The sequence below is a fragment of the Bufo gargarizans genome, chromosome 6 (assembly GCF_014858855.1).
Source record: "Bufo gargarizans isolate SCDJY-AF-19 chromosome 6, ASM1485885v1, whole genome shotgun sequence".
NCBI lineage: Eukaryota > Metazoa > Chordata > Amphibia > Anura > Bufonidae > Bufo > Bufo gargarizans.
The window spans coordinates 237,933,468-237,955,119 of NC_058085.1; the positions used below are offsets into that span (position 1 = coordinate 237,933,468).

General features: G+C 43.3%; 1 protein-coding gene across 2 annotated transcripts in view; it reads left to right on the forward strand.

Annotated features, from left to right (window-relative positions):
• LOC122941334 (zinc finger protein OZF-like) overlaps window positions 1-21,652 on the forward strand; it is a 51,664-nt gene that overhangs the window by 15,690 nt on the left and 14,322 nt on the right. The window contains exons 2-8 of one of the 2 annotated variants that reach the window (XM_044298471.1): window positions 7,302-7,417; window positions 7,866-8,027; window positions 10,112-10,235; window positions 11,392-11,489; window positions 18,638-18,749; window positions 20,689-20,786; window positions 20,913-21,024. In XM_044298471.1, the coding sequence (XP_044154406.1) occupies window positions 7,340-7,417; window positions 7,866-8,027; window positions 10,112-10,235; window positions 11,392-11,489; window positions 18,638-18,749; window positions 20,689-20,786; window positions 20,913-21,024 (784 nt within the window). In that variant the 5' untranslated portion in view covers window positions 7,302-7,339. Of the gene's footprint in view, window positions 1-7,301; window positions 7,418-7,865; window positions 8,028-8,243; window positions 8,314-10,111; window positions 10,236-11,391; window positions 11,490-18,637; window positions 18,750-20,688; window positions 20,787-20,912; window positions 21,025-21,652 lie in introns of those variants that run through there. The other variant, XM_044298472.1, reaches the window with a different exon arrangement.

The following is a 21,652-nucleotide window of genomic DNA, read 5'->3' on the forward strand; positions in this document are numbered from 1 at the left end:
TGACTGGTTACCAACTTCCCCAGCAGTGCGCTGTTCTCTGATTCATAGCACATCAATAACTGGGCTGCAATAAAATACCCTTTGAAGTAAGGGAGATTTAAACCCCCGCACTCCACTGATTTATACAAATATTCCAACTTTATTCGAACTCGCTTTCTTCCCCATATTAAATCATTGATTATTCTTTCCATGAGTTTAAAATACTTATCTTGTATCCAAATAGGTGTATTCCTGAGCACATAAAGAAATTGTGGTAATATCACCATTTTAACCAGTGAAACTCGGTCAGCTCTGGATAGGGGAAGTCTCAGCCAGATCCCTATTTTAGCTCTACTCCTTACCATTATGGGGATCAAATTAAGTTGTACAAAATTTTCAACCCGGGGTGATATAGTCAAACCCAAGTATTGAAAAGTGTCAACAATGTCCAACTGTGTCACAAGAACCTCTTTCTGTGGCAGGGGGTCTATTGGCATCAAACTGGTCTTGGCCCAGTTTATAAGAAGACCGGACACCTCACCAAATGCTTTAACCATTTGAATAATCCTAGGAAGAGTAATTTCCGTATGGTCTATAAAAAAAAGAACATCATCCGCATATAAGGAGATATGGTCTTGTGATCCTAGCGTACCAAATCCTTTAACCTGATCGTCCTGCCTGATGGCCATCGCAAGGGGTTCGATATAAATATCGAATAACAAGGGAGATAATGGACAGCCCTGCCGCGTGCCTCTATTTAAATCAATACTACTACTCAGGATTCCATTAAGACTCAGTTTTGCCCTTGGAGATCTATACAATAACTTGAGAGTACCTATAAACTTTTCCCCAAAGCCCATCCTTGCCAGGACCTTGCAGAGGAAGCGCCACTCTACCCTATCAAAGGCCTTGGAGGCATCCAATGACAGGATGGAGCGAGCGGTCCCCCCAGGGGCCTGAATATTAGAAAAGAGCCGATGTAAATTATGATGTGTGCCCTTGTTTTGAATAAAGCCACTCTGATCCGGATGGACAATAGAGGAAATGACCCTAGAAAGCCTTGTAGCCAGGACCCTCGCAAGAAGCTTTACATCTGCATTAAGCAGTGAGATTGGTCTATAAGATTCTAGATCTAAAGGGTCCTTGCCTTTTTTGGGAATTAATGTTATTACAGCTTCCATCATTGAATCTGGCAACTTCCCATCCTCCATTGATTCAGAAAAGACTTCCAACAGTCTAGGGAGAATACAGTCCCCATATTTACTATAGAATTCATATGGGAGTCCATCTGAACCAGGAGTGGAGTTGGCTGAGCATAATTTAATAGCTCCCTCAAGTTCCTGAATTGAGACCTCTAGTTCAAGTACTTTCTCTACCGGACCCTGTCTAGTGACCATCCTACCATCAATCAGTCGAACCTTATCTATATATTTTTTGGATTGTTGGCTTGAGATTACTCTGGACAAAAATTTACCAGGTCGCCCTGACTCCGTGAAGTATTTTTGCCCTTTAAAAAAAGGCTCTGTTGGGCCTTGTCCAATAAAAAATTAGAATATATTTGTGTGGCTCTTTGCATATTTTCCCTGTTCTCCTCCGTCTTATTCACATAGAAGGATTCTGTCGCCAGTGATGCACGTTCTTCTAGATTTTTCTGTTTTTTCCCGTACTCCTTTCTGAGGTTCGCGATGTTACTAACCATCAATCCCCTCATATACGCCTTGAAAGTGTCCCATACCACTTGAATTTTTGCTGAGCCATAGTTATTGCCCCAAAATCGGCCAATTTCATTTTGGATTATTTCATGTGTCTTTATAACTGATAGCCAATAAGGATTTAGTCTAAAAGGAGGTTTTTGTGTGTATCTTTCCTGAGATAAGCAGAGTTCAAGTAGTAACGGAGAATGATCCGATATTGACCTCGTTTCATATTTCATTCGCTTTACCAGTTTCACATGTTTACTACTTATCAGTGCAAGATCTATTCTAGACATCGATTTACCTGCTTTACTAAAACATGAAAAAGCCCTTTTCCCCTGTCCTAGATATTCCCAAACATCTTCAAAATCAGCCTCTGATTTTCTTTTTTATATATTTTTTTAAATAATTGATTTTTATCCACCCTGTATAGGAGATAGAGCAGGAGCACTGCTGGCTCGCAGACTGAACCACAGACGGGCCGAAGCTAGAATTGACAGACTACACTACACTAATTCTGTGTTTACCCACCCACAAGATATAGCTAATGCTTTTGCATCATATTATTCCTAGTTGTACTGTTAGGGTGGCTTACCCCCCAACGACTGTGGATAGGTGTTAAAAACCCTAAAATTGAATCACCCTATTCAATGAATACAAATTAATACAATAGACCTAGATGGGCAAGCATTCAAATAATCATGGGACAGGCAGAATATTTAATATACTACATTGGTATTAAAAGCATACTGAATGAAATAGACAGCAATAAGCAACAAATAATTAAAATAATAATGATAAAATGTCACTCTGAAAGAAAGTGCAAGGAAGGGTAATGGAATATTGCTCACTGAGCACTCACCCCATCTGATGGCAGAGGATCTTCACACTGGCTGGTGTGCGCTCATAAATGCGCACTTTGAGCGGATCGATAACTTGTCGTGGGGTCCGACTTTCATGTACTTGTTCGGACTGCTCTGTGTGTGGCTCCGTGTGTGGTTCTCACGGGAACTTGGGTATGAAGTCACGGTCCAGATCTCTTCTCGCGCTGTGTTCTATAATGTGGCTGAAAGATCGTCTCACAGACCGCTGGATTCGTTCGTAGTTTTTTTAATCGCATGGCCATGCTTAATCTGGTTATGGAATCTTTAAAAGCATCAGTATACGGCACCAGACGCATTTCAAGGTCTTGCTGACCTCTTCCTCAGTGGTTATACTGCATGTGCATAGACTCCAATATTTATACTCTACTCAGTAATGGACAAATCCTGGAGAAGCGGATCTTGAAAAGGACAAAATGGTAATAAGTAAGTCCTGGAACAGCGGATTTCAAAAAGGACAAATTCGATCCAATGCGATTTTGATGATCAGCAGATGCGTTTTTGTGACCAAAACTGCTAGATTGGAATTACACTTCATTTCAATGTTCCGAAAAAGGTAAAATTCATTCCTGTTTCTTAGGAAATTGCAAAATGAATAAACAATGTGATATACATATAAATACTATTAAAATGACAATAATGTACACGTGCACAAATGTGGGAATATAGAATCTCTGTTAGATGATTTGTAGGATACCTTGCAGGTGTATTGGGATGGTGCCCCGCCTCCAAAGGGACATCGCAGTGCCAATAAAGTGCCAAATCTACGATCTCCTGTGAGAGGCAGGCTCCCACCCCTCACTCACAAAAAACAGAAGATCTCTAATTCGGCATTGAGACCTGCTGGAAGTAAACTCCCGAATTCATAAATTCGTCTGGACTCAATCCTAGACATTCTGTGGATGTAATCGCCACACCTCCAGTGTCGATCCACCTTCTCCAGTGCCGCATATGGGGCAATTCCCGACCCAGAATGAGCAAGAGAGCGTTATATCCCTCTCTACGTTTAGAGGGCCTGGACGTCCCTGAATTGTACACATTACTTAGCCAACCTGTTGGATCAGGCCATGGAGTGTTGATCTCCAATTACACCCCATCAGTGTGGCTGCACATAGAAGAACACTTTGTCAAACGACGGTCCCTGAAAACACTATTGGCAGCATACATGTTATAGATATGTAAATGAACCTTAGATGAGTCCTGTCTCCTCCATGCTTGAGAGATGAGTGCAGCGTTCTCTGACTCATCTAGGCTCTGTCTCCTAGGCAACCTGTTAGTGTATGACTCAGTGTCATACACTAACAGGCAATGCATTACAATACAAATGTATTGTAATGCATTGCAGAGAGGATCAGACCCCCAAAAGGCAACATCATAAATAAAGTAAAGAAAAAAAATAGTAAAAAAAAGTGTTTTTAATAAAATTTATAAAGTAATAAAATTAATAAAGTAAAAAGAAAAAAAACGCCCCTTTCCCCTTATTTTATAATAAAAAACTGGAAAAAAAAACAACAAAACCCACATATATTAGGTATCACCACGCCCGTAATGACCGGCTCTAAAAATATAACACATACACCCTGTCCGATAAACACCATAAAAGAATAAAAATAAAAACGGTGTAAAAATAAAAGCCATTTTTGTCACCTTACATCACAAAAAGTGCAACACCAAGCGATCAAAAAGGCGTATTTCACACTAAATTGTACCAATGAAACTGTTACCTCATCCCGCAAAAAATTAGCCCCTACCTAAGACAATCACCTAAAAAATAAAACTATAGCTCTCAGAACATGGAGACACTAAAACATCTTTTTTTTTTTTTTTCAAAATTGCTATTATTGTGCTAAAGTGAAATACATAAAAAAATTTACATATTAAGTTTCACCACGTCCTTAACAACCAGCTGTATAAAAATATGACATGACCTAACCCCTCAGATGAACACCGTAAAAAAAAGCCATTTTTGTCATATTACATCACAAAAATTGCAGCAGCAAGTGATCAAAAAGGCTTATGCCCCCCAAAATAGTACCAATCAGACATCGCCTCATCTGCAAAAAATAAGACCCTAAGAGAATCGGTCAAGAAAATAATAAAGCTATGGCTCTCAGACTGTGGAGACACTAAAATATGATTCTTTTTTGCTTCAAAACTGCTATTATTGTGCTAAAGTGAAAAAAAATAAAAACAAGTATAAATAATATGTATCGCCACATCTGTAACAACTAGTATCACAAAAATTGCAGCAGCATTGATCAAAAAGGCGTATGCCCCCCAAAATAGTACAAATCAGACCGTCACCTCATCCCGCAAAAAAATAGACCCTACCTAAGAGAATAGATCAAAAAATAAAAAAAGCTATGGCTCTCAGACTATGGAGACACTAATATATCAGTTTCAAAAATGCTATTATTGTGTAAAACTTAAATAAAAAATAAAAAGTAGACATATTAGGTATTGCCACGTGCGTAACGATCTGTTCTATAAAAAAATAAAAACGGTGCCAAAACATCCATTTTTTTGGGTTACCTTGCCTCACAAAAAACGTTATATAGAGCAATTAAAAATCATATGTACCCCAAAATATTACCAATAAAACTGGCACTTTATCCCGTAGTTTCCAAAATGTGGTCACTTTTTTGAGTTTCTACTGTAGGGGTGCATCAGGGGGGCTTCAAATGGGACATGGCATCTAAAAACCAGTTCAGCTAAATTTGCCTTTCAAAAACCATATGGCGTTTCTTTCCTACTGCGCCCTGCCGTGTGCCCGTACAGCAGTTTACAATCACATATGGGGTGTTTCTGTAAACCGCAGAATCAGGGTAATAAATATTGAGTTTTATTTGGCTGTTAACCTTTGCTTTGCTACTGGAAAAAATTTGTTAAATGTAGGGGTGGGCGATATAGGCGATGGGCAATATAAATTTGTGCCACGATATGGATTTTGTGCATATCGCCTATATATCGTCGGACCGCGATATGACCACGGAGCGGTAGTGAAGATCGGTTACCATGGCAGCCATTAGTCACGCTACTGAAGTCCTGGCTGCCATGGTATGTTAGTTAGCAGCATTATACTCACTTGCGCCGTGGCCGTCGGTCGCTCCTTCTTCTGTCTGTGCGGCATATTGCCATGCTTACAGCATTAGCAATGCGCCGCACAGACCTATGAGAAGAAGGAGCACCCGGCGGCCACGGCGCACCCGAGTATAATCCCGCTCACTAACATACCATGGCAGCCAGGACTTTAGTAGCGTCCTGGCTACCATGGTAACTGATCGGAGCCCCAGCATTACACTACTGGGACTCCGATCGGAACTGCCCACTGTCACCAATGATGTGGGGGAGGGGGACCCTGTGGCCACTGCCACCAATGATTAATACAGGGGAGGGAGGGGGGGCTTTGAGTTACCAGAGGGGGCTGATAAGAGGGAGAGGCTGGGGGGCGGATCAGGGCCTGGGGGGCTGATCAGAGCCTGGGGGGCACATCAGAGGCTAGGGGGGCGGATCAGAGGCTGGGGGGCTGATCAGAGCCTGGGGGGTACATGAGAGGCTGGCTGCCATGGTCAGCTCCCTGCTGTTGTGTGCACAAAGCACAGGGCAGCATGGAGAGTGTAAAGTCCTATTCACCCTAATAGAGCTCTATTAGGGTGAATATGACAAGGGTTCTAGCCCTTAAGGACGACACCCGGCAACCCCACCGATCAGCTGTAAGAGGAGACGGCGCACAAAGTGTGCACGTCCTGTCTCCCTTCTGTCTTCCTGTCCGCTGCTGCTGTCTATGATGTGATATTTGATGTGATACTATTTGATGTCATCAATAGTGAAACCCTGGAAAACCCCTTTAAGATGCTGGAACCTTTTGGTTTCCTCCCAGCCACTGGTTTCTTATACAGCGGTCATTCTGTACTCTATGAAACTGCTTATCTATAGGACGTTGAATAACTGCAGTTAGTGAATTATTTCATGGGCCAATTTCATGTTTGATTGATATCTGTGGTAGTCCCTAATAGAACACGTGACACAATCAGAATGTCAGGCCATTAAAGGGCTTCTGTCACCCCACTAAAGTCTCTTTTTTTTTTGGGGGGGGGGGGCTAATTAAATTCCTTATACTGCGATATATGAAAATATAATGGTCTTACTTACTTTCCTTCAGCAGTTTCTTCTAAAAGCAAACTTTTATAATATGTAAATTAGGTCTCTACCAGCAAGTAGGGCGTCTACTTGCTGGTAGCCGCCGCAAAAAAACGCCAATTCGTCCTGTTGATTGACAGGGCCAGCCGTGATCTCCTCCTGTCGCCCCTGTCAGCATTTCAAAAATCGCGCACCTGTGTTCATTCGGTGCAGGCGCACTGAGATGAGGAGACTCGACTCCTCAGTGCGCCTGCGCCGATGACATCACCGAAAAAGAAGATGCCCTACTTGCTGGTAGATACCTAATTTACATATTATAAAAGTTCGTTTTTAGAAGGAACTGCTGAAGGAAAGTAAGTAAGACCATTATATTTTCATACATCACAGTATAAGAAATTTAACTAGCCCCCCCAAAAAAATGACTTTAGTGGGGTGACAGAAGCCCTTTAATTTTCCAGATCAGTATGTCAGCTTATTAGTAATTCTGGGGCTGTCATGTTGTGTTTTTTTGTTTCTGCGCTGTATGGTGCTGTTATTTCCTGCGTATGTGAAGAATTATCAAATGTCACTCATAGTGTTATTTGACTCGGTCGCCTTTTCCATTCAGGGTCATCAAGCAAGAAAATAATAATAATCCTACTGAGAATGGACAGGAACAGAAAACAGATGGCTGAGAAAATATTAAACCTTACCCTGGAGATCATCTACCTACTGACTGGAGAGGTAAAAGGTTCTGGAAATCATGTCATATGCCATTTCTTGTTTCCCTTAATAAAGCAAGGACATAACTGGAGATGTTAAGAGATTGTACACAGTGAAGTCAATAGCCCAGATGTACTCCATTTAATTGGCAAAATGTGGGGCAACTACAGTTCTTTCCCTTTTTTTTTTTTTTTTTTTACTTGCGTGACAAGGGTGGGGGCTTATCAGGAAACGGGCAGGGGCCCACAGTCCACCATTTTGCCCCAAAAATCCCCCGCAGTTCTGGTGTAAAATTCTGTCTCTTAAAGTAAGCCAACCAATAGTTGGTATATACCTAGACAAAAGTGGTTATCCCTACACTATATTTATCATCCACCCTGAGCCACTGATGCAGGTCTACACAACCTGTCTAAATACACACCATCTACAGGAATATTAAATCCGGGCCAATGTCTTTCTCCATACACAGGATTACATAGTAGTGAAGAAGACAATGGAAGAGGCTGAAGGAAAGGGCAGGAACCAGGATCCTATCATGGTGTCTCCACCTCATTCACTGATATATGAGAGAAACAGCTATCAGGAGATCCTAGACCTCATCAGCAAGATCACTGAGCTGCTGACTGGAGAGGTGAGCGCTGCTGAGAATGTTGGGAAGCAGTTAAACCAGGGGGGAGGGGGGGGGGGATTTAAGACTGATTGTGTTCCAAATAACCAACATAGATTTATCATTCCGGGGGAGAGAGAGAGGAGTATCAGATAATATATTTGAAATTGCCCATTCAGGGGTTAATGGAAAGGTAATGTTATAAAACCTTCCTAAGTGTGAATGGATTTTCCTCTATAGGTTATGTACTGTTGAACATTCCCAGGATTGGTGAAAGATATCCGCACTTAATACACCACATTTGGAGCAGGTAAATTATGTAGCCTGAGCATACATGGTCATTTAAACTCTGTGGAAAAACAACAGAGCTATATCAGAATAGCTGCTAGCCAGGATAATCTTCTGCAGTCGTAGCGTGACAAATAAAAGTGCACCCACTACATAATCAGAAAAAAAAAATTAACAATTTTTTGGGACCTGATTCTATATTATCCCACAACATATAGGGTTATAAAAATCAATATATACCACTGATGGAGGAAGCTTGTAATCTATCTCTTTTAAGAAATACATTGAGACAGGCCCCCAAGGCCTCTCTAGGGACCCTATTTAAACTTTGCTGTAAGAAACTACAGTCTTGAGAAAAAATGGGAAATATTAAGGATGCATCTTCAAAAATGACAAGTGAATTCTCGTAATAATTTCTATTAATCTCGTCCGAGGTCTGTTCACCAGAAACTAAAACTTATGGTATCTAGGAGCTGGAGTAGATGTCCAGTGTAATTTACTGCAGTTCTCTGGTGTAGGTAATGTGAAAAGTGGTTAGTACATCGTAAAACTGGGAGATTGCACAAAAACATGCAACTTTTTGGTGCCTTTTTTCTGGTGCAGGGGATATAAGTAATTTTTCACAAAGTGAGATGTGAAAAAACACCTCAAGCCTTTCAAGCATGGTCCTTGAACAAACGTAAGGCCATGGGGATCTGAGTTCTATTGAGCACATTAGACACAGGGGGTCATTTACTAAGCATGTTGCGCAAGAATTATGTTTTATGTTTGTGTCACACTATATGTAGTTCTGGTGTCTCATTATTGCAGTAGGAAGGTCATGATTATTTACATGTAACAATTTGTCTTCCGAGGCAGTGAACTTCCTAAGGCTATAAGGGGAACAATGTACATAGGACATGTGAAGGTTTAGAAGTCTCCAACATAAGGAAGTGTTCAGTGAATGTTCAACCAGAAGAAGCCCATAGTTTCTAGCACATACCTGCTGATCACAAAGTGATGGCAAATCCTATGCATTTAATGCATTTAATCTTTTATTTTATCCAGATTAAAAGTAGTAAAACAGGTGACCAGTGTCCACATGTGGTAGAGCCAGAAGCTTGGCACCTTTATAGCAGGTGCAAAGTAAACTAGGAGGGCTATGTTCACTTAGTACTATAATATTCTTGTCCTATATATATAAATCAGATGTTGCACCCTAAAAAAAAATGCACCTCGAGCTGTTGTCTGAATTTAAAAGTTGTCCCCATGATTTAAAGGGGTTGTGTCATTAGATAATAAAACCGACTCAACTGAGACAAGGGCACTTGACAGTTGAACATCATGGTCTTGTCTGATCTTCCTAGGTACCTTTATTGTCATGGAAATTTATATTTTAAAATACAAAAATGAAACAATAGGAGCAATGAGGCAGTGTCATTGCACGTCAGTGCTCTCAGAGGGTCTGCTCACTGCACTTCATGTTGCACCCTCACCACTGACTGACAGGGCAAGGCAGTAAAGGTCTGGCCCTGAAGTTTTGTGGTAGCGTGCAAGTGCTGTGCAGGAATGAAGGCTATCATTGAACTACTTGATAGTGGTCTAAGACACAGCTCTTGGGTTAGAGGAGTTGTCTGGAGTAAGACAACCTCTTTAAAATTGATACCAGAGAAATTGAACAGAGCCTCATAAACTTTTAATATTGAAAGTTTCTAATTTGGACAAGACATCTATGCAAAGTGTGTTTCTACCAACTCTTCACCAAGACAACATGAGTAACAACATGACAACATGTAATTGACCATTTTCCCCTAGTTGAGTTTGTATCTTTGTTGTGTCAGGTCCCTATAAGGAGTCAGAATGTCGCTGTCTATTTCTCTATGGAGGAGTGGGAGTATGTAGAAGAACACAAGGATCTGTATAAGGACATCATGAAGCAGAATCAACAGGCTCTCAAGTCACAAGGTAAAAGGAAACTTTTCTTGTCTTTGACTGTAGGACAGCCAGGCCTCTGCTATAACTGTGGCATTGATAAAAACTCAGATTCCGGTGGTTTAACATCTTAGTTGCAGTGATCAATGCCGACCACTGCATATAAGCTGTTTGCATAGGAGGGGGCTCCCTCTCTCACCCCATTGGTTCCCCCACAATGTTGTCATTGGGTGCAGATGGTTGCTATAGTGTGATAGGCAAATTGTCAGCATAAAAGTATGTATTGTACAGCATTGTACCAGGAATAAGACCCAGAAAAGTCCCCTAGCAGGACTAAAATAAAAAGTAAAAAAGGGAGCATTAATTAAGATTGACATTTTTCCACTGCACTGCCACAGGAAGCACCTGAGTTATGTAGAGGTGCAGGCATAAACCACCAAATTGAGCCTCAAATGCGCATGGTGCTCTTTTACTCCTAAGTACTGTCATACGTTCACGCAAAAGATTAGGGCTACATGTGGGGTCTTTCTAAAACCAAGAAACACAGCATAATAATAAGAGGGCTTGCTTCTCACATTTTTCACTTTGCAACATCTGCTGTTCATTAATTTTTGCAAAGAAAAACTGTGGGTTCACTACACCCCTGGTACAATTTGTGAGTAGGGTGGTTTCCAATGAAGTCACTTTGGGGGCCTCTGCAGTTGTCGGACAGTTCTCTTCTGAACCCTCAATGTGCCCAAACAGCAGTTTATGACCACATAGAGGGTCTTGTTGTACTTGGGAAGAATTATGTAACAAAACTTGGTGTGCTTTTTATCTTATTACAAAAATGAAAATGAAAACCTACCTTCCCTTAATTTATTGGAGGTCAGTTGGCACCAAAAGAGGTGGCATTTAGCATAGGTTCCTGTCCAAAATAAATCACCATGCTGTGTTGAACAGGCACAAATGATTTTGTACTAAAGGTATTTGCCAAGAATCTCACTTTTATATAGTGAGCATAGCATTAGCACCATTATATTTTCTTTAGTGATGACAGCACTATTTTATATATTTTGGTTGTTGTGTTTGCAGAGTGCTGTTGCAATGTGTCTGTTTTGTACCTGCGCATTAGGACGTGTTGACTACTTAGTTTTTATTTTTTTCTAATCCTGTACAACCCCTTCAAATTTGTGTGCATCTTCTACAGATGGATACAATCAGGAAGAAACACCAGAAAGAAGTCTTAGTCCTCTATATTCTGAGGACTATCCGGTGGAAAATCTGAATATCCCAAAAGATTATCAGGTAGATGGAATTACCAAATGCTCTATGTGAAAGTGTTTAATCTCATGTCAATAACTAGATTTTTGTACTCAGGCTTTGACCATGGGTATAGCTGTTGCCGCTAGGAGGCGGACACTAAGCACAAGTGTAAGCCCCTCCTTCTTCAGCTGTACCCTTCTTACAGGGACCAAGCTAAATCAGTTAGTGCAAAAGCAGTAGGAGAAGTCAGACACAAGAAAATAACACTATGTACAAACCCGGAACCACAGGCCCGAAAAGGCCCATAAACAAAAAACTGGGTGGGAGTTGTGTCCCCCAATGAACGGAAGAGAAACAGATTTTCTCATCCGTCTCATTGGGGGACACAGGCATTGACCATGGGATGTTCCAGAGCAGTCGCTGAGGGTTGGGTTAACTACAACCCCCCCTGCCAGAGAACCATTGTTTGCAAAACTCTACACCCCAAAGAAGCGTCAGAAGATACAAATGTGTGCACTCTGTTCTTGTGGCCAAATATGCCGAAACACATTACGTCGGCCTCCCACCTGAACGGAGGGCGCCAGGAGCTGCCCGTAATGCAGTAGAGCTCTTAGGGTTAAAGGACTTGGAGCCCTGTTGACAGGAATGCCAGGAAGGCCGCGGCTTGAAGGAAGGCTTACGCTTCGGCCGACTTATCGGGCACTCCCTTGGGGCCGGAAAAACTCAAAAAGGTACGAAAAAAAGGCTTCCACTTTTTTGCCTTATTAGACCGCCCCCTGTTCTGAGGTAAATGGGTGCTCTTACCAGCTGTAGCGTCCGAAATGATCTCATCCAGGCGCTTACCAAAAAGTCTGATGCTGGTAAATGGGAGAGCCGTCAGGGTCCGCTTTGAAGCATTATCTGCCGCCCAGCATGAAAGCCATAGGGTATGGCGAATAGCCACCAACAGGTTTGACGAGCGAGCCATAAACCTGGCTGCCTCCAAAGATGCTTCACAAATATATGCACTGGCATGCGAGAGCTGCAGGGCCACATCTGCAAGTTCCTCTGAGGGGACTCCCGACTCAAAACCCTGAAGTAATTTATTTGCCCACTCCCCCATAGCCTTGCTCACCCATGTAGAGGCCAACACCGCCTGCAGCGCTGTGCCCACTGCTTCAGGCAGATTTTGCAAACGCTTCTAGCTTTTTATCTTTGATATCAGAAAAAGAAGCCCCATCCGCCATTGACAAGGTAGTATGTTTAGCCAAGCGGGAAACTGGCGGGTCCACTTAAGGTGGAGCCGACAATTTCTTAGTCAAATCCTCCGGGAAAACATAAAGGACGTTCAATCGTTTTGGCAACATGAAATGTCTATCACGAAAATTCCACTCCTTGGAGAGATAGGAATCAAACTCCTGGTGGCTGGGGAAACCCTTGTGCGAATGATCGGACTTCCTAAAGGAGACACCCGCGCTGGCAGATGACGGAGCTGGATCCTCAACCTGCAACGTTTCAATAACTGCCGTAATTAAATTGTCCACTATGGAAGATAGTTTAGACGACTGACCCTCCGGTGAGACAACATCCTCATCTGACCCTCTCTCCTCGGAACATGCCTCTTAAACTGAGGACATGTCGGAGTGAGACTCTCTAGCAGGGGGAGGAGAGGCTGAGGAAACGGGAGACATAGAATGTGGGGTGGCCGCGATGGGCACGAGCCCCATCCCCAATATATCCACAATAGCTTTGTTTGTATTGGAGACATCCCACACCACCCTAGACAGGGAACGAGACCATTTCGGTTCTTCTGTAGCTTGGGCAGCGGGAAGCAATGGGTCCGGAGCCGAGCCACTAGATGGCGGCGCAGCACATGCAAAGCAGAGGGAGTCTGACTGAGGGGATGGAAATTTTGCGTGACATGATGCACAGGCAAAATTACGCACCAAAGGGACTGCTTGATTCTGGACCTGGGGCCTGGGTTCAGACATATTGATACCCCTGGCACCCCAAAAAGGTTAGGCCCTGTAAGAAGGGATAAACACTCACCCAACCTGTGCCCCTCTAAGCAGCAAGCACCATCAGCGTCCGGCCAGGAGCAGAGCCCACTCTCCCTCTGCTCTGCCGCTGGCGTGGTGGCAGGGCAAACACAAGCCACGCACACCCAAAATGACGCCGGCTCTCAGCGCCCATCAGGCTACGCCCGTCGCTCTCAGGCCCTGCCCCCCACGCTCGCCGGAACACATGTCGGCATCCCCGGCTGAACCCAAATGCTGGCCAGGGAAAAGATGGCCCTGCAGGAGTAGGCCGCACAGAAGCTGGGGCCTCAATTAATAATGGCCCCGGCTGCCCCAGCGGAAGTGGCGCTCAGGAGGAAACCCTGCCCCCTCTCCTCTCCCCGGCGCGTTCAGGAGGACGCCGCCGTGGAAATGGATGCCCCCATTAGTAGGCCCCAAATGCAGCCGGGGCCTCAATTACCAATTGCCCCGTGGCCCTATGGAAGCAGCGATTAGGATCAAGGAAGCACCGCGCGGCCACACAGCAGAAGGAGCCCCCTGAGCCCTGGCCAAGTACCATTTAAACATTTACCGGGCTCCCATTACCGCCCATAGTACCTAGGGCGACCACATGGGGACCATCACATGGGGGGAGGAGAGGGTACTGGAGGGGGAGGTTCTGTGGGCAGTCTTCTACTCACCTGTACGAAGTCTTCTGACCCCCTGGCTCCAGCCGGATCACCACCTTCGGTGTGCGGCCCCTTGGTCAGGGACACTACACCGGAAACAGGGGACTTCCGCTGGGGCGGCCGTGGTGATGGGCTTGCTGGCGGGAGGCAGAGGTTTTTACAGGGACCTCTGTTTCTCCTTTTCTTCTAGAGAGCGGGAACAAGCAGGGGGTTTGGGTTACCCCCTGGTCTCCTAGGTGGGAGTGCAGGCAGTTTTTACCCGGACTGCCTGAAGCTTTCTGGCAGGGCGTAGAGGGAAAGGAACGCCGTGTGGTTTTTGGAAGGCAGATTTTGCTGGACTGGTTTATTTACACCATGTCCCATTTGAAGCCCCCTGATGCACCCCTAGAGTAGAAACTCCATAAAAGTGACCCCATCTAAGAAACTACACTCCTCAAGGTATTCAAAACTGATTTTGCAAACTTTGCTAACCCTTTAAGAGTTATTGGAAAATGGAGATGAAATTTAAGAATTTAAATTTTTTGGCAAATCTTCAATTTTAATCAATTTTTTTCCAGTAACAAAGCAAGGGTTAACAGCCAAACAAAACTCAATATTAATTGCCCTGATTCTGTAGTTTGCAGAAACACCCCATATGTGGTCGTAAACTACTGTACGGGCACACGGCAGGGTGTAGAGGGAAAGGAGTGCCGTGTAGTTTTTCGAAGGCAGATTTTGCTGGACTGGTTTATTTACACCATGTCTCATTTGAAGCCCACCTGATCCACCCCTAGAGTAGAAACTCCATAAAAGTGACCCCATTTTGGAAACTACGTGATAAGGTGGCAGTTTTGTTGGGACTATATTTAGGGTACATCAGATTTTTGGTTGCTCTATATTACATTTTTGTGAGGCAAGGTTACCAAAAATAGAAATTCTTAAATTTCATCTCCATTTGCCATAAACTGTTGAGGAATGCCTAAAGGATTAATAAAGTTTGTAAAATCAGTTTTGAATACCTTGAGAGGTTTAGTTTCTTAAATGGGGTCGCTTTTATGTAGTTTCTACTCTAGGGGTGCATCAGGGGTCCTTTAAATGGGACATGGTGCCAAAAAAAAAAAAGGCCATCAAAATCTGCCTTCCAGAAACCATACAGCGTTCCTTTCCTTCTGTGCCCTGCCGTTTGGTCATACAGCAGTTTAGGACCACATATGGGGTGTTTCTGTAAACTGCAGAATCAGGGTGATAAATATTAAGTTTTGTTTGGCTGTTAACCCTTGCTTTGTTACTGGAAAAAAACGAATTAAAATGGAAAATTTGCCAAAAAATAGCTGTTTTGGCACCCTTTTTATTTTATTTTTTTGACCGTGTTCATCTGAGGGGTCATGGGGTATTTTTATAGAGCAGATTCTTACGGGTGCGGCAATACCTAATATGTTTTAGTGTCTCAAGTCTGAGAACCATATTTTTTTTCCGATTGTCAGTGGCTAATCGGAATTCAAATTGGGGAAGGGGATTATAAATGTTGTACTTCATGGAAGTGTGGTACTCCCTAAAGCAACCAATAATGCAGAGGCCCGGATGATCGGGGCACGTATCACACTGAGTGGTGGTGTCCTTCCGTATCCCCCTCCTGTGACACATTCTGCACCTTTTTTGGTACTGTCCCTTCTTTCCAGTATCGGGGACCACACCTGGAAAGTGTTGGCCAGGGACGATCCGGACGCCTCCAGTTCCCGAGGTACTCCGGCCTGCTCTTTCCCGGTCAGATAAGATCAAGGCCCTGAGGACTGCCTCATAGAACTGAAGGAATTTCCCTGTATTGCCAGCACTCTGCGACAGCACAAAAGAGTTGTACAAGGCAACCCGTACCAAGTCAACCGCAACTTTTTGGTTTTGCGCATGGCGTTATATGTCTTGAGGACTTGATCAAAGAGATCAACTCCACCCATATACCGATTGTAGTTGACGGTACCTCGCACAGGGACAGGGGTGATGCCGTTACGGTGAATTGTGGAAAGTACAAGGACATCCCTCTTGTCCTTATATCTGACCAGCAACAGGTTTCCACTGGTAAGGGCATGGGTCTCACCCCTGGGGAGATAGGTACCTGGAGGAGGTGGGTAGGGAGGCCTCGTTGATTTTTCCACACGGTCCCACAAGCGGACGTGGATCTGGCGGCGAGGGACTGGAACAAGGGGATACTAGTATAAAAGTTATCCACGTACAGGTGGTAACCCTTATCTAGCAGTGGGTACATAAGGTCCCACACAAGTATCCCGTTAACACCCAGAATGGGGGACATTCTGGGGGTTCAATACGGGAATCTCGCCCCTCGTACACACAAAACTTGTAAGTGTACCATGAGGTACTCTCACAAAGTTTGTACAGCTTCACGCCATACCTTGCCCGCTTAGAGGGAACATACTGGCGGAAAATGAGTCTCCCCTTGAAAGCAATAAGAGACTCCTCAACCGCGACCTCCCTTCCAGGTACACAGGCCTCCAAAATTTTTGACCCAAAGTGATTGATGACCAGCCTGATTTTGTACAGGCGGTCATAGGCAGGATCAGCTCAGGGGGGTGGGGACATGCTGCATTATCTGCATAATGCAGGCATTTTCTAATGGCCTCAAAACGGGAGTGTGTCATGGCTGTACTGTAAAGTGGGGTCTGGTAGAGGACGTCCCCACTCCATTACAGCCTGACACTAGGTTTTCTGACTAGGCCCATTTGCAGCACGAGGCCCCAAAACTTCCTCATCTCGGCTGCACTTACCGGAGTCCAGCCACCGGCCCTAGCCAAAAAAGGAGCCCGGTTGTTGAGCAATGAACTTTTGGGCGTACAAGTTCGTTTGCTCCAGCATCAGATTCACAAAGTGGTCACTGAAAAAAAGACTAAAATAGTCATATTCAGTGAAGCCCACTGTGGGAATCTAGATTCCTGGTTGGCCAACAAAGTCAGGAATCACGGGCTCGAAATGCTCTGGGGTACACCATGCAAGTTCACCGGTAGGGGGCTCAGATGGACTTGCATGGGCTCAGATAAAACTAGTACGAGCCCCAGAGCTCGGTCCCCTTGCCCCGCCTGGCGGTGTCTCTGCCGCCTTGGAGGCTCATCATCATCGCTAGATGATGAGAAGGACGCGGATGACAAGAGGAAAGTGGGGTCATCCTCGTCCTCACTGGGGCTCTCGGAGTCGGACGCAAGCAGGGCGTATGCCTCCTCGGCTGAGAATGTCTGGCGGGCCATAGGGGAGTGTGTGTGTATGCGTGCGCGTTAAACTTTATTTAGTGTGCTTTTGTGTGGGGGCACGGGTGTTCGCATACTTATCCCTAAACCTAAAAAAAAGCCCAAAAAATGTGATTTAAAAAAAAAGATTCAAACTTACTGATCAGCTGTCTGTTGCTGATCAGCGGTGGGGTGGGCGATGCGCTAACAGTGGCCGGACGCTGAGAGTGACGGCCACTGTCAGCATACGCAAAAAAAAAAAGTTTGCACCCAAAAAAAAGTGTGTTGGGGGGTGCAAGCTGCAGCACCCCTGAGGGGTCTGGGATCACACAGCTGTGCTGTCGACCACAAACACACGATCAGGGTGATGCAACAGTGAACTTTTTTTCCCCCTAAACTTTCCATGAATATCCCTGCCTAAACTAACCTTTTCCTAACCTGTCCCTATGTACCTTTTAGTGCTGTGGAAGATCAGATGGCACTGTCTAGGGGCAAAGATGGAAGTGCTGGGCTCACTGATGGACGACGCTGCTCTCGCTCCCGGACACAGACTGGAGGAGGAGAGGAGAGCTGGGGGGAGTTAACCCCCGCCCGCCCGCGCAGCCAATAGCAAGCAATCCTGAGAGGTGATGTCACCATCACCTCTCAGGCTTGCAGGATGGTGATTGGTGATGTATTATCACACCACCATTCACCATCCTATTCCAGGTTATCGTGTCACTAGAAACCTAAATAACCCAGAAACGCAGCAAACCGCAGGTCTGAATTGACCTGCGGTTTGCTGCGATTGCCGATACGGGGGGGGGGGGGGGGCATTATGACAGAGTGCCTGCCAAATGTTTTCAGCAGGCACTCTGTTCCGATCACCACCTGCCGCGTGGCGGTGATCGTAAATGCACATGGCGTACCGGTACGTCATGTGTCCTTCACTACCAGGACATCATGACGTACCGGTACGTCATATGTCCCTAAGAGGTTAAGCCAATGTCAGGAGTAGATCATATAGAGAGGGACAGAATATAGGAAAAATTCAACTTTTTTTTTTTTTTCTATAATGCCCCTTTCACACGAGCAAGTTTTTGAATCCTGACCCATTGCGTGAAAAACGCAGCATGTTCTATATTCTGCGTTTTTCACGCAGCCCTGGCCCCCCCCATAGAAGTGAATGGGTCTTCAGTGTAAAACACATTCACTTCTATGGGGCTCGTGTGAAAGAATCCTAAATCCACTCCTAGTTTTGGCTCCTAAAACTGTTTAAAAACTGCACACTAACCCCTGTCTCAATTGTTCATCATTTGTTCAATGTGGTAAATTAGGTTACAAATCTGAGTGATATAAAAGATGAAGACATAAGAGAAGAAGAAGAGTTGTATCCCAGGGCAAACCAACTGTGTAAGGAGGAGGAAATTCTTACCAATATCAGCACTGGTGAGTAATAACCATTACATGGAACACCAATTCTGATCATATATAACAAAACAGTAGTAAAATATGAAAAACATAGAGCACATATTATCCATCACTCAATAAGGGATGCTCACAGTCAAATGTAATTACAGTATGCCTCCAGTGCATATGATTTTTAATTTTAATTTTTTATTTTTCTAGTCGCAAAAATCTATGTGGATTGTTGTGCACACGGTGGAAAAAATCTGCAACAATACGTAGCATCCCAGAACTTCTGTTTTAATTTATCCTGCTTCCCAAAAAAGGAAGTAAAAGTGATCAGTCATAAGTACCTCAACATAGTACCAATAGAAATTATAGCTCAACCCATAGACAACAAGCTATTTTACACAGCTGCTTGGACAAAAAAAATATACATTTTATAATTGTTTTTATTCTGCAAAAGTAGTAAAATAGAAAATATATCAAAATATAACATGATGAACACTGTAAGGGATAAAAAATTATTTTCATATTAGCTTCCAGAAAATGGAATAAAAAGTGATCAAGACGTGTATGTATCTCAAAATGGTGCCAATGAAAAGTATTGCTTGTCACACAAAAAACAAGCCCTTGCACAAATAAAAAAACTTCCTCTCAGTATATGGTGACACAAAATATTTTTTGCAAGAGTAAAACATGAAATAACTATATAAAGTTGGTATTGCCATAATCATATTGATCTGCAGAATAAACTTTACGTCTTTCATACCATTATGATGAATGCCAAAACGTTTTTTTTTTATTCTCCTCCAAAAGAAACCGAGAACAATTTTTTAGTACCTTATAAGTATCCCAAAATTGTGTCATTAAAAAGTATGTTACAGTATGTTACTTTTGTGAAATATCTGATCTGCTCAGGACAATGATAAGTGTTATTATTGCTGATTGTTGGATACAGAAGCCTAAGATGCATAGCACTGGGCACTGTCTTCTGTTAGAGTTGTTGAGGTATTTGCTGATGTATATAGAAAGTGTCTATGCCTATTTTTGCCCCATATACCTGTTTTTCAGCACTTTAATTCCCCTTTTATGAAAACTATTGCATTCTACCAGGATGCTGATGACAAAAAACGACATTGATAAGTCAGTAGTGAAGCATATGATCATTCATTTATAACTGGAGGTAACTTTAATTGCTCATGCACATAATCATGATCGGCCAGGAAAACATGTGTGTGCCCAATCTCCTGGGCCAACCATGGCTCCCCTGAACTGAACTGACTGCATCATAGTGTTTTATGATGTAGTCAGTTCATATCTGATCACAAATCCAATATAAATTGACTGTGTCATAATACATTATTATACAGTCAGAACAGTTCAGGGGAGCCTGCTGTTGACCCTTAAGAACCGGCAGACACATGGACCGCTTTTCTTGGGCCCATCAGGATTTTTTATATTGTACATGAACATTAAGGTTTTAAAAAGGCTATGATAATGCAGGGAACCATTACATAACTGAGTATTTTTAACATGCTAGGCCAGTGATAGGCAAACTGCGGCTCTCCAGCTGTTACAAAACTACAACTCCCACCATGCTCTGCTATAGGCTGAAAGCTGTAGGCAGTCTTTGCATGCTGGGAGTTGTAGTTCTGCAACAGCTGGAGAGACGCAGTTTGCCTATCACTGTGCTAGGCAACTGACAGCAAGTAATGCATTGCCAGTTGGTAGTAGAGCTGTGTCTGTATAATTAGAGAAATACGTTATGCCCTATTGATATACCAACAGTAGGGAAGAGTACTCATAGTAATGTGTAATCCCACAGCAAACTCTGGCAACATGAAAACAACTGTGCTATTCAGAGCTGGGAAAGACAATTAAACTGAAAAATAATCAAACTGTAGTACCAAGAAATGTACAGCACTTGATAATCACATGTAAACTATGTATTCATTCCTTGTATGCTTGTTTACTACAGATGGCTCCAGTAAGAGAAATCCACCAGAGACACAACCCAACCAATTGCATTCTCAGGATTATCCAGAGAAAATTCTAATAGTCAGACATGATTATCAGGTAGCTGAATACAGTAGTGAATGTAATACATTTTCTTTGAGTAAGAAATATTGTGTACTTTTAAAGTTCTCAAGGGGAAAATGTTGTCTTAGTTGTATGTTTTTTTTCCCATGTGTCGTGAATTAGGTTAAAAATGTGTCTAATATCAAAGATGAAGTTGTAGTAGAAGAAGAGACGTATGTGGATGTAACCCAGACATGTAAGGAGGAGGGAATCATTTCCTCAGATATCGACGCCGGTAAGTTATACTCAAACTGCTCAAAGATCGCCTATACCACTTTTGTTAGGCATCCAGAGTAATATTTTATCCTATACTTCTGTCAGTAGCTTCTTAGATAAAAATAATCTTCTCAGTGATATACCTGCAACAATATTAGATTGTTGCCTTTTATCTGCCATGCGATAATTAGTTTGTATAATTGGGCCGCCAGTCAGCCTATAAAAGAGCGAAGACTCGTTTGATTTGCATCTTTCACCAGAATGAAAAATGCTGTTATCAATAGCATATTTTCCTGTGTAATCAATAAAACGGAATGAGGGAGGAACAACTGCAGTAGCACCACACATCCTTTTTTTCTAATCTGCTATTTTCTGATTGCAGATTTATTTATTCTGTTTTCTGGCCATTATTATGGGGGCGGGCATCTTACCTGAGCTTTTCTTAACAGCATTTAGAGAGCATTAAGAAAATTGTTTAACACCAGCCCTTCGGGCCTTCAGAGTTATAATGGAGTGGCCAATGGCTAGACATGTTGATCAGTCCCTTCCACTGTGTAGAGAGCCCTGGAGGAGCCGGTGCCAATGATAGGAGTTCCCTGATGAAGTGTTGTGTCACGGTGTGTAGTACTGAAGAATGAGGCCAGAAT